This window comes from Eschrichtius robustus, chromosome 1 (assembly GCF_028021215.1).
Source record: "Eschrichtius robustus isolate mEscRob2 chromosome 1, mEscRob2.pri, whole genome shotgun sequence".
Lineage (NCBI taxonomy): Eukaryota > Metazoa > Chordata > Mammalia > Artiodactyla > Eschrichtiidae > Eschrichtius > Eschrichtius robustus.
In genome coordinates this window covers 45,225,619-45,252,988 of record NC_090824.1, presented here as the reverse complement: position 1 = coordinate 45,252,988, position 27,370 = coordinate 45,225,619, and the positions used below count along the sequence as shown (strand labels likewise).

General features: G+C 35.5%; 1 protein-coding gene and 1 pseudogene across 4 annotated transcripts in view; one reads left to right on the top strand and one right to left on the bottom strand.

The window, feature by feature from the left end:
- Window positions 1-27,370, top strand: part of KTN1 (kinectin 1) — a 120,173-nt gene that overhangs the window by 22,119 nt on the left and 70,684 nt on the right. For all 4 annotated transcript variants that reach the window (XM_068545111.1, XM_068545101.1, XM_068545091.1 and 1 more), the window contains exons 2-5: window positions 18,851-19,403; window positions 22,579-22,716; window positions 24,123-24,293; window positions 25,689-25,819. In XM_068545111.1, the coding sequence (XP_068401212.1) occupies window positions 18,881-19,403; window positions 22,579-22,716; window positions 24,123-24,293; window positions 25,689-25,819 (963 nt within the window). In that variant the 5' untranslated portion in view covers window positions 18,851-18,880. The remainder of the gene's footprint in view (window positions 1-18,850; window positions 19,404-22,578; window positions 22,717-24,122; window positions 24,294-25,688; window positions 25,820-27,370) is intronic.
- On the bottom strand, window positions 6,489-7,668 carry LOC137751923 (actin-related protein 2/3 complex subunit 1A pseudogene; annotated as a pseudogene).

The following is a 27,370-nucleotide window of genomic DNA, read 5'->3' as shown; positions in this document are numbered from 1 at the left end:
GAGCACCTTTTCATGGACTTGTTGGCCTTCTTTGGAAGAATGTCTATTTGGGTCCTTTGCCCATTTAAAAAAATATATATTTTTTGGCTTTTGAGTTGTATGAATTTCTTATATATTTTAGATATTAATCCTTTATCTGGCATATGGTTTGCAAATATTTTCTTCCATTCTGTAGGTTGCCTTTTAATTTTGTTGATCATTTCTTTGCTGTGTAGAAGCTTTTTAGTTTGATGTAGTCCCACTTGTCTATTTTTGTTTTTGTTGCATATGATTTTGGTGTCATACATTGAAAAATCACTGCCAAGACCAATGTCAAGGAGCTTTTCCCCAGTGTTTTGTTCTAGGAGGTTTATGGTTTCAGGTCTTACATTTACGTGTTTAATCCATTGTGAATTAATTTTTGAGTGTTGTAAAATAGGGGTCCAGTTTAATTTTTGTGTGTGTGAATATTCAGTTTTCCCAGCACCATTTATTAAAGAGACAGTCTTTTCCCCATTGTGTATTCTTGGCTCCCATGTCAAATATTAGTTCACTGTATATGTGTGGATTTATTTCTGGGTTCTTGATTCTGTTCCATTGGTTTGTCTGTTTCTATGCCACTACCATACTGTTTTGATTAACTATATCTTTGGAGTATAATTTGAAATAAGAACATGTGATGATTTCAGCTTTTTTCTTTCTCAAGTTTGCTTTGCCTATTTGGGGTGTTTTGTGGTTCCATATGAGTTTTAGGATTGTTTTTCTTTTTCTGTAAAAAATGCCATTGGAATTGTGATAGGGATTGCACTGAATCTATAGCTGTATGACTTTGGGTAGTGTGGACATTTAACAGTATTAAAATTCTTTTGGTCCATGAACACACAATATGTTTTCACACAATATCTTTCCATTTATTTGTATCATCTTCAATTTCTTTCATTATTGTCTTACAGTTTTCAGTGTACAGGTCTTTCACCTCCTTGGTTGCATTTATTCCTAAGTATTGTTTTTGGTGCTATATTTTAGGTTTCTAATAACTGATCACCTTTGAACCTCTTAAGTCATATTTCTGTTGTTTGAAAGGGAGTCTTGGCAATCACAAATTTTGAAGGCTCACTGTATTTCAATTTTGTAACTAGGTAATTTATAAACCAACTTTAAGAATGGGGGAATTCATTTGGTGTAATTCCAGAGATGAGATTTTTTCCTGGGTATTGTTCTTAGATTAACTTCTCTCACTGTTTTTTGCTTAGGTTGCTTATTGGGAACAATATCAAGAATGGAACCAACAGCAAAAAAAAAAATTTTTTTTTTTATTTTTGGTGGGGGCTGCTGTTGTAGGTTTAAATGTTAAAATACAAAGTGTGTACTTATTTCCAATTAATGGTAATTTTATCAGGACTTTTTGATTTTTATTTTTCCGTTATATACTTCTTTTGCAGCTTCAAGAATGTTATAATGAAGCCCATATTATGATAAAAAGTCCCTGAGTTTGTGTTTCACAGTACTGGTGGACACAAATGGGATTGATGTATACTATATTTATGAAGGTTTATTTTGAAAGAAAATCCATAATCATAAGGACTACCTGTATAAAGCTATTTATGTTAATGAAGTAAACTTTTTTTTCTTCCCAGATTCATGCTGGTTGTCTTTTAGCCAGTTAAAATCTGACAGTGCTATGTGTTGAGCACTGACTGTGTTGGGCTTGAAGGGTATTTGGGAGAGAACATACAGATCAGTAGGAGAGTCACTGATATGGCATGTTAAATTTCAGTAGTATAAAGCAAACCTTGTATAACAAGTACATAAAAATCTTTAGTGAATTTTTTTTAAACCATAATTTTCAAGGTACAATTTCAGTAGAAGTTGACTACATAAGATTGAGTATAAAAGCAAATGCTGCTTGATTTCAGTGAATGGGGATGGGAAAATTTCTTACTATTTTAAGATTCTTTAACTTCACCATGGCTTAATAATTTATTAACAGAGGTAATGTTTCAGAAAAAAATAGGAAAATGAAAATATATAAGTAGTTTCCTACCTTATTTTACTATCCTTATTTGTATATACTTTCATTTTGAATATGTATAAGATTTTGCTGTTTATTCACAATTTTGTTGTTTGTGTAGACTTTGTGTCTCTTTGCTTTCTCTTAAATAGCAGAGTTAGGAGTTTGTGGAATACTGTTAAAATAAAAATTGAAATTTAGACTGTAGAAGTGTAGAACTTGAAATGTAGACTTCAGAATAGATTGTATAGTCTTAGAAAAGATAATCAGGATTTTACTGTTATTTAATTGGTGTACTTATTGATGTAAGTGAATATTCCAATATTTTGCTGGATCTGGAATTCTGTGTTAGTGGTCATTGTTTTTATGGAGATTTTATTCCATTATCCTTTGGCTTCTATTGCTGAGTAATATATAAGTCTAATTTTATTCTGTTATAGGTAATTTTTTCTATGTTGCTTTTAAGACCTGCTTGCATCTTTTGAGTTATATAATTTTACTACACGTATGTTTAGGTTTGTTTCTTATTTATGCTGTTCAGATTTTGTTGCCCTTTTGGAATTGAAAGATTTATATCTTTTCAGCAGTTTTTGAAAAGTCTTTGCCATTTTGTCATCAAATATTACCTTTCTTGATTCTTTGCTCTCCTTGAATTCCCATTTGATTTATTGGACCTTCTCATTCTTTCCTTCATGTCTATTAGTTTTTCTTTCATGTTTTCCCTAATGTATTCCTTTGTGCTGCATTGCCAGTTTTTATAAGCTCTATCTTTCTGTTTGATAATTCTTCAGCTGTGTATAATTATCAGTTCATTTAGTTTTTAATGTCTGCATGTCTGTGTATGCACATATGTGTGTGGATGCTTATACACAATTTATAGTTTCTTTTCTACCTTCTGGTCTTTTATATGAGTGTTTTATTCTTTTTCCATATGTGTGATTTAATTTATGCTTCTAATAGCTGAAAAAATTATTTTTTATAGTCGTCCACATTATTCTATTTGGAATTCTTGGGGATATAATCCCTGTTTGTATCTTTGATTTTTTTCACTTTCTATTGTAAGTTCACCTTCAAGAGGAGTGTATCTGAAAATACTGTACTGTTCAGGCCAGACTGGGTAGAAGGAATTTTTTTCCAGAGTCTTTCATGGCCTTGGAGCCATTTTTGTGTTAATATTTTTGGTAGAAACATTGGGGGTGTTCTGGACTGGCAGAGACTGTAGACGTGAATTTAAGAATCCATGGTTATGAGTTTTTTTTTTTAAGGGTCAAAAATCAGAATTTATTTGGAGATGTCACTTGCAAACTGTTTTACATCGACCTCTTTTTTATTTTCTGGTTGTATTTTATTTATTTGTTTACTTTAAATTTGATTTTTTAAAATTGAAGTATAGTTGATTTACAGTGATTCAGGTGATCACAGCAAAGTGATCCAGTTATGCATATATATACACACATATAATTTTTCATATTCTTTTGTTTTACTTTATTACAAAATATCAAATATAGTTTCTTATGTTATACAGTAGCACCGTGTTGTTTATCTATTCTATATATAATAGTTTGTGTCTGCTAATCTCAAGCTCCCAGTCCATCCCTCCCCTGTACCCTCCTCCCCCTTGGCAACCACAGGTCTGTTTTCTATGTCCGCGATTCTTTTTCTGTTTTGTAGATAAGTTGGTTTGTGTCATGTTTTAGATTCCACATATAAATGATATCATATGGTATTTGTCTTTCTCTGTCTGACTTAATTCACTTAGTATGAGAATCTCTGGGTCCATCCATGTTGCTGCAAATGGCATTATTTCATTCTTTTTTATGGCCGAGTAGTATTCCATTGTATATATATATACCACATCTTCTCTATCCGTTCATCTGTTGATGGACATTTAGGTTGTTCCCATGTCTTGGCTATTGTAAATAGTGCTATTATCATTGGGGTGCATATATCTTTTTGAATTATAGTTTTCTCTGAATATATGCCCAAGAGTGGGACTGCAGGCTCATGTGGCAACTCTATTTTTAGTTTTTCTTTTTCATTTCTGATTTTATTCATTTGGGCCCTCTCCCTTTTTTTCTTGATGCATCTGGTTAAAAGTTTAATAATTTTGTTTATCTTTTCAAAGAACCAGCTTTTACTTTCATTGATCTTTTCCATTTTTTTTAAGTCTATATTTCATTTATTTCTGCTCTGATCTTCAGTTTCTTTCCTTCTACTAACTTTGGCTTTGTTTGTTCCTCTTTCTCTAGTTGGTTTAGGCTTAATGTTAGGTTGTTTATTTGAGAATTTTCTACTTTCCCTAGGTAAGCTTTATTGCTACATACTTAGAACTGCCTTTGCTACATCTCATAGGTTTTGGACTGTTGTGTTTTCATTTTCATTTGTCTCTAGGTATTTTTTAAATTTCCTCTTTGATTTCTTCAGTGATCCATTGGTTGTTTAGTAGCGTATTGTTGAGCCTCTGCGTGTTTGTGTTTTTTACAGTTTTTTTCTTGTACTTGATTTCTAGTCTCATAGCATTGTGGTCAGAAAAGATGCTTGATATGGTTTCAGTTTTCTTAAATTTACCAAGGCTCATTTTGTGGGCTACCACGTGGTCTGTCCTGGAGAATGTTCCATGTGTGCTTGAAAAGGATGTGTATTCTGCTGCTTTCGGGTGGAATGCTCTATAAATATCAACTAAGTCCATTTAGTCTAATAATGTGTTATTTAAGGCCTGTGTTTCCTTATTGATTTTCTGTCTGGATGATCTGTCCATTGATATGAGTGGGGTGTTAAAAGTCTTCTACTCTTGCTGTGTTACTGTTTATTTCTCCTTTTAATGTCTGTTAATATTGGCTTTATATATTGAGGTGCTCCTGTGTTGGGTGCATATATATTTACAAATGTAATATTTTCTTGGATTGATGCCTTGATCATTACATAGTGTTCTTCTCTGTCTCTTGTAACAGTCTTTATTCTAAAGTCTGTTTTGTCTCGTGTAAGTATTGATACTCTGGCTTTCTTTTGATTTCCATTTGTGTGTAATATCTTTTTCCATCCCCTCGGTTTTAGTCTGATTGTGTCTCTGGATCTGAAGTGAGTCTCTTGTAGGCAGCAGATATATGTGGGTCTTGATTTTGTATCCATGCAGCCAGTCTTTGTCTTTTGGTTGGAGCATTTAGTCTGTTTACATTTAAGGTAATTATTGATATGTATGTTCTTATTGCCATTTTGTTAATTGTTTTGGGTTATGTTTTTGTAGGTTTTTTCCCCCCTCTTTTTTTGTTATCTTGTGTTGTGATTTGATAACTATCTTTCATGTTATGTTTGGATTCCTTTTCCTTTTTTGTGTGTATATCTATTGTAGGTTTTTGGTTTGTAGCTAACCATGAGGTTCTTGTATAGCAGTGTATATGTGTATGTGTATATGTGTATGTATATATATGTATATATATATATGACTGTTTTATGTTGCTGATCTCTTAATTTTAAATGCATTTAAAATACCCTGCGTTTGTACTCTCTCCCTCCAGTGATTACTGTTTTTGATAACATAGTTTACATCTAATTTTTTTGTGTATCCATTAACTGCTTATGTGGATATAGATGATTTTACTACTTCAGTCTTTTAATTAAACCTCCTTACTGGCATTGTGTATGGATGATTTCCTATCTTTATGTTTGCCTTTACCGGTGAGCTTTTTCAGTCTATAATTTTCTTGTTTCTTGTTGTGGCCTTTTCTTTTTTGCCCAGAGAAGTTCCTTTAACATTTTTTGTAAAGTGGGTTTGGTGGTGCTGACTTCTTTTAGCTTTTGCCTGTCTGGAAAGCTTTTGATTTCTCCGTCAAATCTGAAAGAGAGCCTTGCTGGGCAGACTATTCTTGGTTGTAGGTTTTTCCCTTTTGTCACTTTAAGTATGTCATACCACTCTTTTCTGGACTGCAGAGCTTCTACTGAAAAATCAGCTGATAGCCTTACGGGAGTTCCCTTGTATGTTATTTGTTGCTTTTCCCGTATAGCTTTAGTATTCTCTGTTTATCTTTGATTTTTGTCATTTTGATTACAATCTGTCTCTGTATGTTCCTCTTTGGGTTAATACTGTACTGTATATGTATTTATTGGATATCTTTTTTCCCCCTAGGAATCTTCTAAACGTGTCCTTTAACCTTTCTCTCTCAGGTTCATCTTTTTTTTTTTTTTTTTTTCACGTTCAGTATTTTTATTTAATTTTTTAGCAGACAGTTTACATACCACCCCCACCCTTTCCCTTAAGTTAGTGTGACAATTTTCCATGATAAGCTGCTTAAAGAGAAGCTTTGGTCAAGAATGGAATGAAATAGCAAAACAAAAAAGAAAACCTAAATCACTGCTGCTTTTAAAAAACCAACACTTTCACTAATTATCCTCAAACAAAACACACAACAAGGTTTGCGCCATATGTGTCTTCGGTGTTTCCTGGCGGCTGGCTCTCCTCCCCATCATGCGAATGGCAGAGCTGCCCAGTGCAGCCTGTCCGTCCTCATGCTGGATCTGGGAGGCTCGCTCAGCTTCCCATTATCCGAAGGCCCTGGATAGAAAACTCTAAGATCTTGAAATCCCAAATGGTCATGGCTCCGTCGATGCCAGTAATGCAAAATTTGCGACAGTCTTGCTTGTCCACCTCATGAATAGACACTTGAGTGATGCTGCTCTGGTGCAGCATCCCCAGGGCCGTGTTGCGGTTCTCGGTTGTGGCCCGCTTGTCCATGTTGCGGAAGTGCTCCATGGCCGACATGTTGTGCTGGATGCTCTGTTTTGGGATGTCTAGCTTGGAGACGAAGGTCAAGCAGCCAGGGTCGTCGTAGTTTAAGAGCGTGGGGCAGCAGTCATGGCCAGCAGCCACTACGCTGTTCTCCAAGATGAAGGACACACTCAGGAGGGGCAGGAACTCTGTCTTCAGAGTTGAGACCTGCATACTTTTTGAGGCATCGGCAACGGACACGGTGCTGTTGTGGCTGACCCAGGCCAGGAGGCTCCTGCTGGCGGAGAAGCTGACCCCATGCACCCAGCCGCCAGTGCCACCGCCACCAAAGGCTGACATCAGCTGACCAAAAGACATCTTGCTGCCCCAGGGTGTACTGGCTGGCTTCTCATCCACTTCTTTAATGTAGGTAGAAAACACTCTGCATTTGAAATCACAGGATCCTGCTGCCAGCAAGACGTTGTTGGGATGCCAATCCAAGCTGAGGACTGTGGAGTGAATGGGTTTTTTAATGTGCTTGCTTACCCACCAGTCATTTTCGGACTCGAAATAACGAACAGGAATGAGTCATGCTCCACTGCCCACAGCAAGTTTGTTCTGTAGCGGGGACCACTTGACAGAAGTGGCTGCATCGTTAATTCTCAGGATCGCCAGGGTCGGCTTCCAGATACCATCTTTCTGATTCCAGACGTAGGCATTGCGGTCAGCCCCGCAAGTGACCATGAGGTCACTCTTGGGAGCGCAGTCGATACCTGTGATGTGTCCATTGTGCTCCTTGAGTTCATGAATTTTCACCCACTGGCTCTCATCTTCTTATAGACGTGGACTTCGTGGTTATTGGGGCTAAGGGCAATCTGGGTACGATACCTGTTTCAGGCATGACAGGTAATTGGCTCTAGTAAAAATTGATGCAGGGACATTATTCTTAGTGTTTTCAAAGGACAGAAAGCTGGGGGTCGGGGCCATCCGGACAGGCTCGGAGCGTGGAATTCGTGGACTCTGGTCAGTCGATGCAAACAGGCTCCGGCCAGGTTCATCTTTTTCTCACATTTCAGGTGATGTTTGTAAGTTAAGGCTACCAGACCTTTGTCTTTTTTGAGTTAGTCACTTATTTTTTCCCATGAAGTCTTTACAATGTTTTCTAGTCAGATTTTCCAGTTTTTTCCTTTATGGCTCTGGGTTTTACATGAGACATAGAAAAAGCCTTTTACAAAACAAAATTATTTTAGATTGAAAGAAATACATTTGTTTTCTAGTTTTTTCATGGTTTAAAGTTTTAACCTTTAAAACTTTGATCCATACATAATTGAAGTAGGGGCTGAATTTCCCTCTGAAATGGCTGTCATTTGTGCTGATACTATTTATTAAATAATCCATAGATTTACTTACTGATTTGAAATAGCTCTCTGATTATATAGTAAATTTTTCACACGTATTTGGGGCTTTTTATGTTGCATTTGTTTGACAGTTCTTGGGCAAGATGTAAAGATTCTTGTTTTATGGTGAAGCTTTTCCAATGGCTCCCTTAGAGTTTTTTTGGATAGTATTTGACGTTTTTGTCTTGTCATTTACATTTCATGTTTAGTTTGTGAAATGATCTTAAGTGTTATGTGTTTTTTAGGACTAGGCAAGAATAAATATAACATTTTATTATTTTAGCACTTTTATTGTTGAGTGACCTACGGTGATGTACTTAAGAGTTATTTTATCAGCCTATTACGTTTAACTTTTAACACCCTAGCAAAACTTTCGTAAAGGATGATAGGGTTTGAAGTAGGTTTTCTGTTTGTTGATAAATTTCATTGGTATCATACATTACTAGGACTGCCTTGTTGTAGTGGGATTGGACATAGATGAGGAGGTTAGGGCACTTAGAGGGCCTCAAGGAGAAGTTACAGGAGGAGAAGATTTTGGATCACAACTAGGAAGAATATTCTAATGTCTTTGTAAAAGGAGCTTATGGGAGGTGCTTATTCTTGATAAGCATAGGCTCACTGACCATTCAGCTGGGTCCAGTCTTTGAATTAGATGGCCCTTTCCAACCCAGAGACCTTGTGAAAAAGTAAAGGTAGGTCAAGACTAGATTTTAGGGGAAGGCAGTCTTGTGTATATGGTATAGCTATTTAACAATTACATCATTGGTGTGAATTTCAGGTTTTAATGTTAATTTTTGAACGGTGTTAATTTTTGAACAATTTTTTTTTTAACTTTGGGTATTTATTTATTTATTTATTTATTTATGGCTGTGTTGGGTCTCCGTTTCTGTGCGAGGGCTTTTTCTAGTTGTGGCAAGTGGGAGCCACTCTTCATCGCGGTGCGCGTACCTCTCATTATCGCGGCCTCTCTTGTTGCGGAGCACAGGCTCCAGACGCGCAGGCTCAGTAATTGTGGCTCACGGGCCTAGCTGCTCCGCGGCATGTGGGATCTTCCCAGACCAGGGCTCGAACCCGTGTCCCCTGCATTGGCAGGCAGATTCTCAACCACTGCGCCACCAGGGAGGCCCAATTTTTGAACAATTTTGATGATATTGATTTTGAAATACTGATTATTTAAATGTATTACTAAATTTTTGGTATTAAAGCTTTTAATTTGTCTAATTTATCATAAATTAGCTTTCTTTACAGAATAAACTTTTAACCAGGTTATTTCCTGTGGATATGTTTTTATTTATTCATTTAATTTATTTTTTTTTTAATTTACTTATTGATTTGTTTATTTTTGGCTGCATTGGGTCTTCGTTGCTGTGTGCAGGCTTTTCTCTAGTTGTGGTGAGCGGGGGCTACTCTTCGTTGTGGTGCGCGGGCTTCTCATTGCAGTGGCTTCTCTCATTGCGGACATGGGCTCTAGGTGCGTGGGCTTCAATAGTTGTGACTCACGGGCTCTAGAGTGCAGGCTCAGTAGTTGTGGCGCACGGGCTTAGTTGCTCCATGACGTGTGGAATCTTCCCGGACCAGGGCTCGAGCCCGTGTCCCCTGCATTGGCAGGCGGATTCTTAACCACTGTTCCACCAGGAAAGTCCTGTGGATATGTTTTTAAATGAGCAGTGTCTTTTCCTGGGAAAATGGACTAGTTGGGGCTTGATGGGTAAGCAAAAGTCTGAAAGATATTGGTATAACTCTCAGCAGCTACCAGCTACACAGATCCTTTTCATTTTCTTGGAGAAGCTGTTCAAACTGATTTATCTAGTCTTGTATTAAAGGAAAAAAAAGTAAGTTTCGTTTAAAAAAAAACGAAATAGAAGTTTCATGTGTTGTGACATGATAACTAATGGAGAAGTGAAATGTCATTACTCATCTCTGGTATTAGTTGGATTTGTTTCAGACTGGGGTAGCAGTTCTCTAGAACGGGTATTGCTGAAATAACTTAAAGGGTATGTTAATAAGGTGTGAGTCATAGAAACAAGTACGTGTTGCAGTTTACAAGGAGAAATTGCACCTCAGCTTTAAGATTTCAGTGTAATCTGTAAAGTTAATTTTAGAAAAGCTGTTGTTAATGGAGTTCCCATGTCAGGCAACTCAGTGTTTGATTTGCTAGATTATCTTATCTTTTGGTTGCTTTGAATCTTTTTCCTCTTATTTTAAAAGATAATTTTATAATTGTATTGTGGGCTTTGGGGGCATTATACTTTTGGTGTAGAGAATGGAAATTTAGATAAGTTTTTATATTTGATGGCCATTTCAGTAAATGCTTAATAATTTGTTTTTCTCATTGGTGTCTTTTTCTTATTTATTTGTAGAATCAAGTTTTTAAAAACTCTTATTGTAGACTTAATACACATATAAACTTTTAAACATATACAGCTGTACAATATAAGGTGAATCTACTTATTTTTTTGTGTTTTCTTCCAAGTACTTTATACATTTTCTTAAGTTTAAAATTTTAATCTGTTTGGATATCTTTATTTGATCTGAACAATCAGATAAATTGATTTTTAAATTTTAAAAAATCAATTTGAATCTATTTTAGATTTTGAGTTCCATTATTTTCTGTTCTTTTATCTTTATCACACTGCAGTATATTGCTACTTTCCTATAGTTGTTATACAATTATCCCCTATCTCATAGAATGCTATGAATGTGTACATAGAGAATAAACGCGCTAGGATTTTAGGAGGAGGAGAAATATCTGTAGGCAAGGTACTTGAGCTGGAAGAGTAGACCTCATTGAGGCTCAGGTTTGGTTTTTATGCTCTGTTTTATTGATACTATGTACTTCCTCAGGTGGATCATAAATTCATTTAAAGTCAGTGAATCTAGTTGTGCAACACTGCTAAGCACCCTGTATTCTCCAAAGTTTTAAATTCAAGTGGAGAATCAAAATGAACAATTTATAAGTAAAAAATAACAATGTAATAATTATAATGTGTTTTATAGGACCACCAGCGCCACCCTTTCCACCCTTACTCTGAACTAATCACTTTGTTTCCTATTTCATTAAGAAAATAGCATTAGGAGAATAATTTTTACCAACTACTACACTGTATCTACCTCCTTGCCTATGTTTCCCTGTACGGCCAGTCTCTTCAGAATTTGTACACCAAATTCTTTTCCTCTTGCCATTTGAGAATATTGTCCCTCACCCCTCACTCTCTTGCATCATCAGTCTTTCCGCTTCTACTGGATCATCTTTATCAGCATATTAACATGCTGTTATTTCTCCTGTCTTTAAAAACTTTAAAAACCAAAGCCCCAACCTCATATTCCCCTCCAGCTTCCATTGCATTTCTTTTATTACTTCACAGGAAATCTTCTCCAAAGAGTTGTTCACACCTGCTGGAGTTCTCACTTTTGACTTCATATTAGTCAGGTTTTGATCACCACCACTCTACTGCTTTGGTCAGAGTCACCACTAATGTCTCTGTTGCTAAAATCCAATAGTCAATTTCTATCAATAGTTTTTACTGTACTTTATTTACTAACACCATTTGACGAAGTTGATTAATCTCTCTTTCTTGATATACTTTATTCATTTAACAACCAGGGTGACATTCTCCTAATTTTCTTTCTGCTTCTCCTTCGCTGTTTCCTTTGCAAGTTCCTGTTCATCTTCCTGTTGTTGAATTGTGCAGGGGCTCTGTCTTGAGACCTGGGCTCTGTTTATACCCATTCCCTTGGTGATTTTATCCAAGCTTATGGCTTTAAATATAATTTATATGCTGAGTACGACTAAATTTATATTTTTAGCATGTATTCCTCACCTGCCTAAGCACTCTTTGTTTGGCTGTCTGCTGGACATCTCCACCTGTGTAAAACCTAACTCCTGGTCTTTAACCCCAACCATGTCCTTTCCACACTTCCCCAATCTCAGTAAAGGGCAACTCTTATTTTTGGCTTAGTCTGAAAGCTTTGGAGTTGTCTTTGTCTTTGCTTGTTCTCTCACACCCCATATTCCAGTCCTCAGCAAATCATCTTTTCTCTACCCTCATAGTGCACTCAGAATTTGACTACTTTTTACTACTCCTCTTGCTACCAGCTTGCTCTGATCATCTGTTGCCTAGATTACTTCAGTTGTCTCTTAAGTTTTCCCTGCTGTCACCTTCTGCCTATACCCTTTTTCTACTCAAAAGCCTCTGTTGGTTTCCCATATTACTCAGAGTACAAGCCACAGCCCTTCCATTTGCCTGTAAGAAACTACATGATTTGTTCACTGCCCCCTGCCCCCTTCAAATGATCTCTTTAACCTCATCTTCTACTACTTTTTCTCTTGTTCATTATACTTGAACCACATTGTCTTTATTGTTCTTGCTCAAATGTGTCAGGTTGTGTTCTGTCTCATATACTGTATATTGCTGGACTGTCTTCTTTTTAGTAGAATGTTAGCCCTATAAGGGCAGGCATTGTGGCCTTTTGTACTGTTGTTTATTCAGAATGCCCTGGAAAACAATGTTGACATATACTAATTGTCAACATATACTACATATATGTAGTATACAACATATACTATACAAAGTGAATTAATATATAGTATACATTAATGAATTAATATATAGTATACATATATAGTATACAACATATACTATACAAAGTGAATTAATAGACTGTTGTGGAACATGGTAGTTGAAAAGATATTTTCATAGGTGTGATTTGGGCTGTGTTTTGAACGATAAGTGAAGGTTTGATGCAAAGGTTTTTAGATTTGATACTAGGGAGGAGGGGAAATTGGACTTTTTAGAGAATTGTTCCTTTTGGTTCCCCAATTTAGAACCTGTAGTGCCTTCTTACTGCTGATTTTGTCTACTCAATTGACTGCTGATATTCTGTAGCTGGTTGTAGTTTATATTCCTCAAAATCATATCTAAAACTCCCAGACAAAAACCTATTCCTGTATTCTTTTTTTTTTTTAATTAATTAATTTATTTATTTTATTTTTTATTTTTTTGGCTGTGTTGGGTCTTCGTTTCTATGCAAGGGCTTTCTCTAGTTGTGCCAAGCGGAGGCCACTCTTCATCGTGGTGCGCGGGCCTTTCACTGTCGTGGCCTCTCTTGTTGCGGGGCACAGGCTCCAGACGCGCAGGCTCAATAGTTGTGGCTCACGGGCCCAGTTGCTCCGCGGCATGTGGGATCTTCCGAGACCAGGGCTCGAACCCGTGTCCCCTGCATTAGCAGGCAGATTCTCAACCACTGCGCCACCAGGGAAGCCCTATTCCGGTATTCTTGAACTTGACATGTGATTTCATAATTTACAGATTTCGTCCAAGCTAGAAACATAGGAGTTGTCTTAGACTCCTTCCTCGCTTTCACCATGCTCTTTTTTTTTTTTTTGGGTCATGCCAAGTGGCATGTGGGATCATCTTGGTTCCCCGACCAGGGATTGAACCTGTGCCCCCTGCATTGGAAGCACAGAGTCTTAACCACTGGACTGCCAGGGAAGTCCCTCACCATGCTCTAATAGTTGCCTTGTCCTCTATCTGCACTGACTTAATTCACTCTCATCAGATCTATTTAGCCTATTGAAATAGTCATTTTAATTGGTGTCTTTGCACCTATGTTAACCTATCCATTGGATTTTAAATTTTGATTGTAATTTTTATTTGTAGAAGTCCTAATTGATTCGTATCTACCCAGTTACTTTTGGTAGTTTCTGTTCTTTGCTCATTTTCCCAGTTACCTCTTCTTCATGTGTGTAGGTTATAATCTATATCTATTAATTCCAGCATCTTGAATCTTTAGGGATGTGATTCCTTAGTTTATTTTTGTTGCCTCTTGCTCATGGTGGCTTATCTCATGTTCTGTCATTTTGTGTTGTGGGTTCTTATCTGGATGACAGTCTTCTTTGGAAATCTTGAGGTTCCTGGCTTGAGGGAGCAATATACCAAAGAAGATGTGCATTCACTTCTGCCACATGCACTATGGGCACCACCAACTTGGAACCACTTAAATTTTTTGTCTTGGCATTTCCAAGATCATGTTAAGTAGTTTGGACTTTAGACCTATGTAAGAAGAGACCCCTGGAGCCAAGGCAGAATTGGGACCAAAAGTCAAGACTCTTGACTTTATTTTAGTGATTTATTATTTTGCTGTTTATCAATCTTAAAATTCATTTTTTTTCAGGATATATCAGGAATATGATGTGCATACTTTATTTGAAGGTTAGTGACACCATAACGCTTAATCTTACATTTTACCAAGAAGGGTTCAGAAAATACTGTAGATAACTTCTGTTGTGTAATGGAAATCTGATTAAGTGATACTTGTCCATGAATATACTTTTTATCAATGTATGGGACTTCCATAAATAAAGTTTTCCTTAAAAAGATTAACTTGAACATTAAAAAAACAACATAAGATGTTATTATGGATTTAAAGGAAGAGAAACATGGCATGTTTAGAATACAGACTACTTAGATTCAGCATGATCAGTTACAGATAGCTTTTTTAACTTACGAACTCTATTTTTACAAAGAACCTGTGATAAGAGCTTTCAGCTTAGGTTTCACAGCTACTTGTAGTAATATTATAACTATGTTGTACATTGAATAAAGCTCTTGTAGGCTACTCTTGGTGCCTGTATATCTTTTAAAGGTGTATTCACTTAGTTGTTCAGACATTACAGATTATACAGGAACTTTTAAGAAATAAAGTGTTCCTGGGTTGAAAACTACCTTTCCCTCAAATCTTTGCTTGCTCTTTACAAATATGCTTGCTTGTATGTTGTTCGGTATACATCAGTGGAAAAAAATTGACTTTCAGTTTGTTCAGACTTCAGTCTTGAATTTTTGTTATATTTTTCTTACTGGTTCTTTCGAGTCACTCCAGTTGACATACTTTTATCAATTGAAGCACAGATAATTTATAAAATTAGTTTTTTGGTGTCATTTGTTTTAAATGTTCTTTTAGTTTAAAGAAAATGATGTCAGAGGCAAGAGTAACTAAAATACTGTGTTAGTAAGGAAAGAGATTTCAAAATTCTTACATTTACTTGAAATTCAATAGTATACCTATCAAACTGCTTCCATTTTTCCTTGTAATATGTAAGTAACGGTTCTTTTAAAATTTGTGTTTATTTAAACTTTTAAAAGTGTAATATTGTGCATTCAGCGTGGTTACTTAAATTTCTGTTTTAATGTAGAAAAAATTAAAAAAGTTGAACAATGAACTATAATGTTACAAATATTTGTAATTTTACTCTAAAAATGTAATGATTCTCATTTTTTTGTAGTCTCAGACTATGTATTTAATTGTGATCAACATAAATAATTTTTAGCTTGTTTGTTATGTAATGTATTTTACAGCATTATATTGTGTTATTTCAGATGGTGTGATGTTTAAATGTGTGATGTTTCTGTAGATGTCCCATACTTAATTTCATTGCCTTATCATTATAAACAGTGGGCCCATCATTATGTATATAGTTTTATCCTTTTTGATTAAGTAGTTCTCTTGAACTTGTAAAAATAAAATCAAGGAGCAATTATATTATTTGAAATTTTAGTGTTCACATTATTTGTTACATTAATGTGAACAGATTGTTGAGCCTTTTGAGAAGTTTACAAAATTTAACTCAGTGGTGCAGCTCAATTTTTGTATGAACAAACCTAAGTTACAGGAAGGCACGTAAATAGAATCTTAGAACTATTTGATTAGCATTCATAATACATATTTAGATGAAACACAGAATATATATATCCATTCTGTTATCTATTTTTGGGGTTGTGGGGGGTAGGGAAGGGCAGGGATGAAAACTTATTTCTTGTTCTAGAGCAGGTTTTTTTAACCTGGGATCCATGCATATCTTTCAGGGAGTCCGAAATGTTCTGAAATTATATGTACACCTTAGTGAGTATGTACACTTTTTTGTTTGTTTTGAGAAAGAGGATCAGTATCTTTCATAAGTTTCTAGAAAGATATATGTCCAAATAAAAGATAAAGCCAGTGGTATGGGCTTGGTTTCTTATGATCCCATGGATAGCTCACTCCTGGTTCACCTGACAGAGAAATCTGTACCACCATTAGCTGTTAATTACATTAAAATTGGGTTCTATTAAGGTTTAAGGTGTGATTAGGTTAAAAGGTCCTTAATATTACAAAGGGAATGTGATAATATGGAAGAAATTAACATTGGTGACTTTCACTATCATCTCAAAATCTGAGCCTCTGCTTGTCTCCATGTTTTTCTAACTCAACAAACGTACGTTGAATTGCTACTGTGGACTTAGAAAATTTTGATGACCTGATTCCTGTCACCTTGAGCTAAATTAATTCTGTCTCAACCTCTCCTTCTCTTACTTGTTTCTTTTATTTTTCCGTTATGCTCCCACCCCCCAAATTTAAAAATCTCTTCCTGTCTTTGCTCTTTTCCCTGTATTCCCCTGGATTTCATTCCCAGTTTCCTTTTGCCACCTTTTTTCCCCTCTTTATATTACTCTTATGCCCATGGGTATAATGTAAAACTATGGTATATTGATTGATACTGTAGTGCTTATTCATTTTGCCATTTTTAAAAATAAGCAAGGAATTGAAAATTTTATGAGTTTCTCTTAAACTAACAAAATTTAAAATATTAAGGCAAGCGAGTCTGCAACCATGATTATGGCACAACTCTTTAATTTACATATTCATCTTAATAACCTATTATACATGAGATGTTTTGATCATACAAGTCAAACTGTGATTTTGACTATTCAGTATTTAATTGAATTTAAGAAAGTCTCAGTATTTACAGTTTTAACAGCAGTGTTTTATTGAGTTGATATTTGCTAATTTAACTCATTCTGATGTTGTATATTCTATCTCAGTTTTTTTGTATTGTATGTAATATTGCTATGAACATCTTTATATATGCTTTTCCTTGTAAATTTCTTGGGATAAAGAATCAGGAATATTGGATTAAAGCAATGCAAACATTTTCTTGACTTTCAATTTGCCTTGGTGTTTTGGTTGGGCTCCTCCTAGATGCAGAAAGAGAGCTCACATGACTGGGAATTGAATTGTGTGAAGGGAATCTCCTGAAAAATCCAAAAATGGAAATCATGATTCTTCCAGGCTCATGTGGGACCTGGAAAAGGGAACTAGAAAAATCATCAGAACATTTGAGGAATATGTGTTTCAGAGTTCTTGTGGTCTCATGGCCTCTTTTCTCCCTGAACGTTTGCTTCTTGCTCTGCTTCATCATAGATTTTGCTCTCCTAAGACCTAAGTTGCATGTGGCTGCAGCTTGCTGTTCATCAAAGCCCTCTGACTTTGACTTGACCTTTTTTCAGCATCTGTGGTTGCTGCTAAGTGCCTTAGCCTCTTTTCTTTCCTCAAAGCAAAAATCCGTAGAGTTCTGACTCATTGTTTTGTCCTTTTTCACCCCCAGCTCCCCAGCCAAGTTGAACTGGCTTTGTACCCTGTAGATGGTAATGTTAAAACAAACAAAAAACCAAAAATAAAACATCTTTTAAAAAGCATTTCTGGTTGATCACTAACAGGCACAGTAAAATATGTTTAATAAATTAAAAATCTTGGATAGTTCATGAATTATCAGGGAAGAACAATTCTGTATAAAGTTCCTTTTAGTATTTTGTTAGCACATGATTCCTTTTCCCCTTCATCTTGTTAAAACCTTCTCTTAGTAAGTCCAGGGTTGTGTTAATACCATTAAAAATTTTGCTTCTTAATTAAACATTATTAAGAGAGGATGGTGATTGCCCTTGTTTTTGCAGTATAACTTTTTTCTACAGTAAGAGGTACCTTGAAAAAAATTGAGAAAAGCATCTTATTTGTAATTTATTTTAGTACCAAATGACATATCCTAACATTTTGATTTTTTACTTTATTATATTTCCATATCCTTGTTGTATCCCACCATGTCATGAGGCTGTTAGTTAACTGGAATAAAGGTGCTCACAGTTTGTGAATGGACTTAAATCTTTAAGTGAAGGAATGAACCACCTTTGTTTTCTTTGCCGTTAAGAGTGTGGTACTTTTTTTTTTTTTTTTTCTTTTTTTAATTTTTTATTTATTTATTTTTGACTGTGTTGGGTCTTCGTTTCTGTGCGAGAGCTTTCTCTAGTTGCGGCAAGCGGGGGCCACTCTTCATCGCGGTTCGCGGGCCTCTCACTATCGCAGCCTCTCTTGTTGCGGAGCACAGGCTCCAGACGCGCAGGCTCAGTAGTTGTGGCTCACGGGCCTAGTTGCTCCGCGGCATGTGGGATCTTCCCGGACCAGGGCTTGAACCCGTGTCCCCTGCATCGGCAGGCAGATTCTCAACCACTGCGCCACCAGGGAAGCCCGAGTGTGGTACTTTTAATGGATATCTAGTGTGTTGGTGATAGTTAATGCCTCTTTATTTCCATGTATAGTAGTATTCATGAACATTGTACAGTAAGCGGAAAACTAAATACTAATAGTGTCAAAAGTGGATATTTTGGGGGAAAAAGTAATGAATGGCTAAGTTTTTTTTCCTTCTGTTAGAACCTTTTCACATGATTTAAAAATGGAAGGCTGTGTTAAACTCCTAGTTACCACAAATTTTTTTTAATAGTATATTCAAATTGTAGTTGGCAAAGTAATCAAGTATGTGATTTAAAAAACTAACCTGTTCAGATTTGTAGATCAGGTTAAATATGAAATACCACTTGAAAGAACAGAGGTTTTTTGTGTTTAATAAGACTGACTCAAGTTTTTGTTTTTGTTATTTTCTTCTTTCACATTTAGGTTTTATAGGATCACATTAACAAAAGCACCATGGAGTTTTATGAGTCAACATATTTTATTGTTCTTATTCCTTCAGTAGTTATTACAGTAATTTTCCTCTTCTTCTGGCTTTTCATGAAAGAAACATTATATGATGAAGTTCTTGCAAAACAGAAAAGAGAACAAAAGCTTATTCCTACCAAAACAGATAAAAAGAAGGCAGAAAAGAAAAAGAATAAAAAGAAAGAACTCCAAAATGGGAACCTCCATGAATCTGATTCTGAGAGTGTACCCCGGGACTTTAAATTATCTGATGCCTTGGCTGTGGAAGATGAGCAAGTTGTACCTGTTCCACTGAATGTGGTTGAAAGTTCAAGTAGTGTTAGAGAAAGAAAGAAGAAGGAAAAGAAACACAAGCCTGTACTAGAAGAGCAGGTCACCAAAGAAAGTGATGTATCAAAGATTCCATGCAAAAAAGTGGAACCTGTCCCAGTTACTAAACAGCCCACCCCCCCCTTGGAAGCAGCTGCCTCAAAGAAGAAACCAGGGCAGAAGAAGTCTAAAAATGGAAGCGGTATTGTAATCTATTCAACTTTATTGCATCGTTATATTTGTTTTAATAACTTTAGAGTTTGAAGTTCAGATACTTTGTTAAGTGTGCACACAAATGTTAAATACTGAATCTGAAATCGAGATCATTATCCTTTTCACTGTGTGTTTGCTTTCATTAATTGCTGATAGAAAGAATTAGTACTGAGCATAAAACAGTGTTTAAAACTGAATTTCACATTACAAATGCGGAAAAGGCCTTTAGTAGAAATACATAAAATCTGTTTTATATATAAATGTAAATATATAAAATATATATTATATATATTATAGAAATATATAAAACCACTGAGGACCTGTAAATATCAGTAGTTAGAAATGTTTACATTTATTTCAACCAATATTTTCTAATCAGTGTGATAGGAATTAAAGATGAAAAGAAAAATCAGATATCATTTTCACCTTTGATTGATTAATTTTGCAAACACTTATCATACATCTGTTTTGTGCTAGGCATTATATTAGGTACTAGGACTACAGAGATGAAGTGTGCATTTTCAAGGTAGCCTCATGCTAGTTGTAGATACAAACAGAAATAGGTTATTATAATATAAAAAGTTTAGTATAATGAGCTAGGTATGTCTAAACTGTGTTGGAGTTCTAAGGTGGGCCACTTAGAGCATGTAATGCCTAAAGTTAATCTTAAAGGTTGAATAAATACTAGCTAGTTTTTCTTGGTGGATAGAGTGTTCCAAAGAGCTTAATAGGTACAACAGAAAGGACGTGAGAAATGGTGTGCTGATGGTTGAAATTGCAAACGGTTTGCTCTGTATGAAGGGACTTGTGTTCACTATTAAATTGTTTTCGTATCTTAACTTGTGGAGTATTAAGTTAGTTATACTGGATTTTAATTATTTGCTTGCCAGCTCTGATCAAGCATGGTACTAGAGAAATAAGAGTAAAGGGGACAGAAGGACATATAAGTCAATAAAGAAATGTGACTTATATAAGAAAAATACAAAGTATAGAAATAGTACAGAGCCAAAACACCTAGTGCTTATGGGGACTGTGGGTCAAAAGCTTTACAGAGGAGGCAGTGCCTGAGCTGGGTCTTCCAGAATGAATGACTTCATCGAGCAAATAGTGGGATCTCATTCCCCACTGGCAGGAGATCATGCATAAATTCATTAAAGGTGCAAGAGTACAGTGTATTGTTGAACCATGAAATGGGAGGCAGGGAGTGGTAGGAAACAAAGCTGAAAAGCTAATGGGGTGGGTAGATCATGATGATTTTTGTATACAATGCTAAGGAGCTGGGATGTTTTAATTTGGCCATTGTTGAAGATTTTCAAGCAGGTTAGTTTACATGGTCTGATTTACATTTTAGAAAGGTATTTTTGGCAGAACTAGGGAAGACAAGTTTCATAGGGCAGTGTTTAATATAGGCACACTTGTTAAGAGGGTATTATTTTCCAGAGTTAAGTTGAAGGACTGAACTGTGGTAGTGACAGAAGAAATAGTAAGGAGATTAGAGGGATCTGCAAAGCAAAAATGGCATGACTAATGTTATGCATAGGATATGGCAGATAGAGGAGAAAGCAGGATCAAAGATAATTTCCAAGTTCTAAGTTAGGTCAGGGTAGGCAAACTGCAACCTGTGAGCCAAATCTGGCCTGCTTTTCGTTTTTTATGGCCCATGAGCCAAGAATGGTTTTTATTATATTTCAAATGGATTAAAAAAACTAAAGGAGTAATATTGTGTTAAATATGGAAATTATATGAAATTCAAACCTCCGTGTCCATAAATCAAGCTTTTTGAATGCACCCGCACTCATGTGTTAACGTATGTCTGTGGCTGGCTTTCACACTGCAACAGCAGGTGAATAGTTGTGACAGAGTCTAAATGGCCCACAAAACCAGAGTATTTACTGTTCAGCCCTTTGTAGAGAAGATTAGCCAAGCTCTGAATGGTAGATGTTGATAGCTCTAAGAGGGCATAATGGGGAGAGAGTGGATGTGTGCCGAGAGGAGAATGCTTTCAGTTTGTGTTTCTGGTGCCTATGGGGGCTATTTTCATAGGGAGGATGCAGTAGGAAATGTAAGTACAGAGGCATAAGGCTAGACTACAGATTCAGAAGCCTTAAGCATGATGGTAGTAGTTGATGTCGTGGGTGTAGAGAAGATCATTCAAGGAAAGTATTTAAAATGAGGACACAATCCTGAAGAATACAAGCATATAAGGTATTCAGTAGGAACAGCTTACAAAGGAGACTGCAAAGGAATATTCCAGTGTAAGAAAAGAATTATCATGGGAGCTGAATTTTAAATTTTATTTATTTTATTGTGGTAAAATATATGTAACAAAATTTACCATTTTAACCATTTTAAAGTGTAAGTTCTGTGGCATTAAGTACATTCACATTCTTGCACAGTCATCACCACCAGCCATCTCAAGATCTTTTCATCTTTCCCAACTAAAATTCTGTACCCGTTAAGCACTAATTCCCCATTCTTCCCTCTCTCTAGTTCTTGGCAAGCACCATCCTACTTTCCGTGTCTATGAATTTGACTACTCTAGGTACTTCATATCAGTGAAATCATACAATATTTGTCCTTTTGTGACTGGCTTATTTCACTTAACATAATGGAGAGGAGAGAAATTTAAAGAGGTAGAGACCAATAGTATGAAATGTTAAATAGAATTCAAATAAGGATGAAAGGATATTATTGATAGAATGTGGCATTTGGGACACTAGGGACCTGAGTAAAATCTTTCATGGATATAATGGAAGAGAGAAAAATCAGGTTGCAATTAGTTGAGAAATGATTGGTAGGAAAGGAAGTACAGACTGTTCTTTGGTCAATATGAAAAGGAAATGGGTGTGGGAGGCTAGGGATTACAGTGGTGGGAAGGGTTTTATTTTTTAAGATGATAAGAGATTTGACCATGCCTATAAGCTGAGTAGGGCTAGGAGTGGCTGAGAAATGGGATATAAAAGAAGGAGCAAGTACTAAAGTCCTGATGAAGTTAAAGAGCATATGTGGCAGGGTAAGAAAGCTAGAATGTTAAGTGAGAGAATTGTATATCAGAGTTTAAAATTTTGGTGGTAAAGCATTTTAGGAAGTATTCATTAATAATTGAATCTTTTCTGGTGTGTTCATTGTTTGCTATGATGATTTTTCATTTATTTTTAATAAAGACGATCAGGATAAAAAGGTGGAACCTCTTATGGCACCGTCAAAAAAGCAAGAATCATTACCCCTGCATCAAGAGACTAAACAAGAAGGTGGATCAGGAAAGAAGAAGGTTTCATCAAAGAAGCAAAAGACTGAAAACGGTGAAATGTGTAGATACGTATTTTATAAATACTAATTCTAGAGAAGTCCACTAGGACAAGGAACCTAGAGACCTCACATGCTCTTTAATTTCCAGCTTAATGTGTACCATAACAGCTTTAATACTAATAGAAGTCCATGGTGCTTTGACAGATGGTTAGGGTATAAGTTTGTGGTGAAGACCTTTATATGAAATTTATAAAAGGACAAAAGCATTTATAAATATTCTCATTCTTAACTGAGTTTTGAAAATAATGTTAGTAGCATACAAACTCTATAGAAGAAAAGTATTCCTGAAATATTTGTACTTTTTAATATCACATAAAGATTATGCTTGAGAACATTAGTTAAATTTATCATTACCCTACATTCCTAATTATTTATTAAACATAATTTGCATGTGTGTATGAGAAGCATCCAGTTAAAAGTGATGGAGCAATTTTTATCTGTTCCGAATTGTCCACAGAAGACTTAACTATGAAATTTACGTAGATTAAACAGTGATTTTTATAATATTGGGCTGTGATATCAACTAGTGCTAGAAAATAGTAAAATTGGAAAGGGAAAAGATGAAATTCTGTTATTTGCATTAAAATTATGATATATCAAGCAATCAGGTATAGAAAAATATTATCACAAAATATTTGTTAATATTAAATATTTATTATAGATTTTAAATGAAAGAACTGTATGTGCCCCAGAGTTTTTTTTTTTAAGGTAGGGATATAGAGAGACTTCCATATGGGTGTGGAAGTTTGTGTCTCTAACCAACAGATATCAGACTTCAATATTCAAACTTTTCCCATTAAAATTAGGAACAAAGTAAGAAGCCTTCCTTCCTCCACTTTTAATGTGCTTCTGGAAGTTTTAACTAGTGTAGTAAGATGTACCATGTAAGTTAGAGGCATAACTATTAGAAATGAGAAGATATCTGCAAGCAACAGTGACTAATTTTTGTATCTAGCAAGGAAAAAAACTCAGTTAAGAATTACCAATTGGAATAAGAGGTCGGTAAAGTACCAACATACATTAAAAATTAATAGTTTTCCTTGAGCACTAATTAAATGTGAATGGATTCTTAGTTAAATCAGGAGAAACATGAGAACTAACTAAAATGTATGGGGATGTATAAGAAGAAATTTTCAGATACTATTAGAGGAGATGTGTGATACACTTTAGGTAACCTAAATGATATGCTATAAAATAATATTGAACTGGTATTTCTTAATTAGAAGAGTGTTTTGAGTTGTTAAATGATAAAATAGGAATTTAAAGGCAAATTGAGCTGGTATCAGAGATTTGAAAATAACTGCATTTATCATTAAACTTAATTGTGCTTACATGTTATTTAATTACTCTGTTATAAAAAATGCTGAGTAATTATGATTTTGTTGAACTTAAATTGCAGTCTTGGTAGATGAACCCCTTATTCATGCAACAACTTATATTCCTTTGATGGATAATGCTGATTCAAATCCTGTGGTGGATAAGAGAGAGGTTATTGATCTGATTAAACCTGACCAAGTAGAAGGAATTCAGAAAACAGGGGCTAAAAAACTGAAGATTGAAGCTGATAAAGGTAATATACAGAATGTGACAATCTTTTGTATTGAAAAAAACACATTTTTGAGTTCTGATGGAGTGAGTGTGTTTTCTCATAGAAGCAGTGAATTGCAAAAGACTAATAGAATCTTTGTAGTAAAAGATTTATTGGCAGTTTTCTAATCCACCTTCTCAATTTTGTAGAGCTGGACATTGGACTTTGACTTGCCTAAGGTTTCATAGCTGTTTTGCTGTCTGGTAATCTGTTCCCTTCTACTATTGTCTCTGAGAGTTTTCTATGCTAATTCACAACGGCCTTATTATTATTATTATTACTACTACTACTATTGTTGTTGTTGTTATTTTGGCCGAGTCACATGGCTTGCGGTATCTTAGTTGCCCAACCAGGGATTGAACCGGGGCCCACGGCAGTGAAAGTGCTGGGTCCTAGCCACTGGACCACCAGGAAACTCCATATTATTTTTTTAATAGGTTTTTTTTTTTAACAGCAGTTTTAGGTTCATAGCAAAATTGAGTGGAAAGTACAGAGTTTCCATATGCCCCTTGTTTTCATACATGCACACAACTGCCTTTTAAAACTTATAATGTAGCTGAAGTATTAAAAGCTCTGGGCACCTTTGGGTCTAATGGGTGCCAGTTGCTTTTAATGAGAGGCAGCTGTTGCCTAATATAAGAACCCTAGGGGAATCAAAGTGGGTGAGTCAGGAGATGTTTGGCGCATGGATTTTTTTAAATGTCAGGATTGCTTGTATATACTTGATGTTTGTAAAATCAGACTTCCTTTTTGTTACTGTCTTCGAGCTTATTTTCTCATCTGTAAAATTTGGCTCATAAGTCGTGAGTATTACGGTTAAATGAGAATATTTGTGAACATATTTAGTATAGATACTAGCATATATTAGACATTTGAATTTTTTTTTTTTTTTTTTTTAAGTAAGGGTATACTGGCACTTTAATATTCTGCAGTTTGGATACAAACCACTATATACATAGAATGGATAAACAACAAGGTCCTACTGTATAGCCCAGGGAACTGTATTCAATATCCCGTGATAAACCATAATGGAAAAGAATCTAAGAAAGAATGTATATATATATATGTATAACTGAATCACTTTGTTGTACAGCAGAAATTAACACAACATTGTAAATCAACTATATTTCCAATTAAGAAAACATAAAAAATATTCTGCAGGTTGAGCAAATTTTTAGTTAATGTAATTATTTCATATTATATTAAAAATGATAAACACTTTTTCTCTGTGGACTAGAGCATTAATTGTTGTTTGACCTGAAATGTAAATCTGTTTTCTCTTGGTTACTGACTTTCTGGGTCAAGAATTCTTGGTGCTTTACTGTTGCTGAAGTTGTTACTTATATCTTTTAAATGTTAACTTTTTGTTTTTTAAAGAGAATGCTGAAGTAAAATTTAAAGATTTTCTTCTGTCCTTGAAGACTATGATGTTTTCTGAAGATGAGGCCCTTTGTGTTGTAGACCTGCTAAAGGAAAAGTCTGGTGTGATACAGGATGCTTTAAAGAAGGTAAGCATATTTTTGATTATGAGCCTATTTGAGGGCAGTGATTAGAAGTTCACCAAGCAAGACTTCTGCTAAAGCAATAAATTATAACCTACTCCCATCCTTCGTACCCTGAAAACACTTAGTGGAATGCCTTCAGAAGTTATTTCATATATCCATACTAATCAATATACTTATTTAGTTCAGTCAGGTGTCCGAGTCATCTGAGGTTTTGACAAAAACGAATTACTTATAATAAGTAAGATGATTTATATAACTTTAAAGTCATTTGGCACTTGGCTAAGTTGTACCTTGCTTTCCTGTGAATGTAAGTACTGAAGGCAAGGTCGGGTGATTTCTGGATAACACATAGAATGTTTTTGTGACTGAAGATAGCACCATTCAAAGCACCTGGGCATCTTTTGTGTGTGTGTGTGTGTGTGTGTGTGTGTGTGGATGTATAGAATACTACTGTTCTAAAGTAAATGCTTTGAATGATAGAATCATTGCTATGACTTACTAAAATTTGAAAAAAACAAAGCCATGAAGCTAATATTCAATTTCTCATTATATTACACTCACTGTATTATCAGGTGTACTATCTCATATTGGGAAATGTGACAAGTTTTTAAGTGTTACTTTGTATGAGATAAGATGACATGGTATCCGGTGTTCAATATTAGATTGTTTACCTGACCATTCTTATTTTAAACACACATACACACACACTCCTAACACACTTTTCTGCCTTAAAACCTTTAGTGGCTTCCATTTATTCTTTTTTTTTCCCATCTTTATTGGAGTATAATTGCTTTATGATGTGTTAGTTTCTGCTGTACAACAAAGTGAATCAGCTATATGTATACATATATCCCCATATCGCCTCCCTCTTGAACCTCCCTCCCACCCTCCCTATCCCACCCCTCTAGGTGGTCACAAAGCACTGAGCTGATCTCCCTGTGCTGTGCAGCTGCTTCCCACTAGATATCTGTTTTACATTTGGCAGTGTATATATGTCCATGCTACTCTCTAACTTCGTCCCAGCTTACCCTTCCCCCTCCCCATGTCCTCAAGTCCATTCTCTACATCTACATCTTTATTCCTGTCCTGCCTCTAGGTTCATCAGAACCATTTTTTTTTTTTTAGATTCCATATATATGTGTTAGCATACAGTATTTGTTTTTCTCTTTCTAACTTATTTCACTCTGTATGACAGACTCTAGGTCCATCCATCTCTACAAATAACTCAGTTTCGTTTCTTTTTATGGCTGAGTAATATTCCATTATATGTATGTGCCACATCTTTATCCATTCATCTGTCGATGGACACTTAGGTTGCTTCCATGTCCTGGCTGTTGCAAATAGTGCGGCAGTGAACACTGTGATACGTGACTCTTTTTGAATTATGGTTTTCTCAGGGTATATGCCCAGTGGTGGGATTGCTGGGTCGTATGGTAGTTCTATTTTTAGTTTTTTAAGGAACCTCCATACTGTTCTCCATAGTGGTTGTGTCAGTTTACATTCCCAGCAGCAGTGCAAGAGGGTTCCCTTTTCTCCACACCCTCTCCGGCATTT